The sequence below is a fragment of the Empidonax traillii genome, unplaced genomic scaffold (assembly GCF_003031625.1).
Source record: "Empidonax traillii isolate 1590-97213 ecotype Southwest subspecies unplaced genomic scaffold, ASM303162v1 scaffold4252:size9861, whole genome shotgun sequence".
Classification (NCBI taxonomy): domain Eukaryota; kingdom Metazoa; phylum Chordata; class Aves; order Passeriformes; family Tyrannidae; genus Empidonax; species Empidonax traillii.
In genome coordinates, this window is record NW_020959445.1 from 8,388 (window position 1) to 9,861 (window position 1,474).

General features: G+C 62.6%; 1 protein-coding gene across 1 annotated transcript; it reads left to right on the forward strand.

Moving 5' to 3' along the window:
- Positions 1 to 210: 210 nt before the first annotated feature.
- On the forward strand, positions 211 to 1,425 carry LOC114072871 (dynamin-2-like; the record flags this gene model as incomplete). Its single annotated transcript, XM_027910696.1, has 3 exons — positions 211 to 346; positions 546 to 657; positions 1,253 to 1,425. Coding segments are annotated over exons 1-3 (377 nt in total), but the record flags the coding sequence as incomplete, so codon positions are not given.
- Between the last annotated feature and the right edge of the window lie 49 nt (positions 1,426 to 1,474).

The window sequence follows — 1,474 nt, forward strand, 5'->3', positions numbered from 1 at the left end:
GGGGTCAGTTCTGGAGCTGGGATCTGTTCCAGACCTGGGATCTGTTCTGGAGCTTGGGATCTGTTCCAGACCTGGGATCTGTTCCAGACCTGGGATCTGTTCTGGAGCTTCCCAGGGCTGGAGGGGGGGGGTTTATTCCCGCTCCAGGTGCCCCTTGGGCGTTCAGGAAGCACCACCGGGCTCATCCCTCCTTCCCTCTCCTCCCTCCCTTTCCCCCCCCCATCCCGTTTTTCCAGGAGAAGGAGAAGAAGTACATGCTGCCCCTGGATAACCTGAAGATCAGGGATGTGGAGAAGGGATTCATGTCCACCAAGCACGTCTTTGCCATCTTCAACACGGAGCAGAGGTGGGGAGAACCCCCCCCTGGAATCCCGGGATCGTGGGGGGGGGGACAGGGAGAGGGGGGGGACACACACCTTCCATGGGTGTTCCTGTCCTGAGACCAGAGCATCTGGGAATGCTGTTGGGGGGGAGAAGGAGGAAGGGAATCTGTGCTGGGATCCCAGCGGGATCTGGGGCTCAGGAGCCGCTCCCTCCCCCCCCAGGAACGTGTACAAGGACCTGCGGCAGATCGAGCTGGCCTGCGACTCCCAGGAGGACGTGGACAGCTGGAAAGCCTCCTTCCTGCGGGCGGGGGTTTATCCTGAGAAAGACCAAGTAAACCCCCTCCCCAAACCCCCCCCAAAATATCCTCATCCTTCAGGAGCGGGGGCTGACCCCGGCAGAGGCGGCTGGAGGGGCTGGGAGTGCTCCTGGGACCCCCTGGAAAGCTCCTGGGAATGCCTGGAAAGCTCCTGGGACCCCCTGGAAAGCTCCTAGGACCCCCTGGAAAGCTCCTGAGGCATCCCAGAAAGCTACTGGGACCCCTTGGAAAGCTCCTGGGACACCCCTGGAAAGCTCCTGGGACCCCCCAGAAAGCTCCTGGGACCCCCTGGAAAGCTCCAGGGACCCTCTGGAAGGTTCCTGGGACCCCCCGGAAAGCTCTTGGGATCCCCTGGAAAGCTCCTGGGACCCTCTGGAAGGTTCCTGGGACCCCCTGGAAAGCTCCTGGGACCCCCTGGAAAGCTCCTGGGACCCCCTGGAAAGCTCTTGGGATCCCCTGGAAGGTTCCTGGGACCCCCCAGAAAGCTCCTGGAGGAGGAGGAGCAGGATGAAGCCCACGGGGGGGAGCAGGGGGGGGGTCTCTTCCCGTCTCTCCCCGATCCCAGAGGTGACTCCTTCCCTGTTTTCCTCCCCCCTCTCCCCGGAGCAGACGGAGAGCGAGGACGGGGCGCAGGAAAACACCTTCTCCATGGACCCCCAGCTGGAGCGGCAGGTGGAGACCATCCGCAACCTCGTGGACTCCTACGTGGGGATCATCAACAAATCCATCCGGGACCTCATGCCAAAGACCATCATGCACCTCATGATCAACAATGTGAGCGGGTGGGGAGCGCGGGGGAAGGGGAGGGAGAGCGGGAAAAGGGGATGGAGA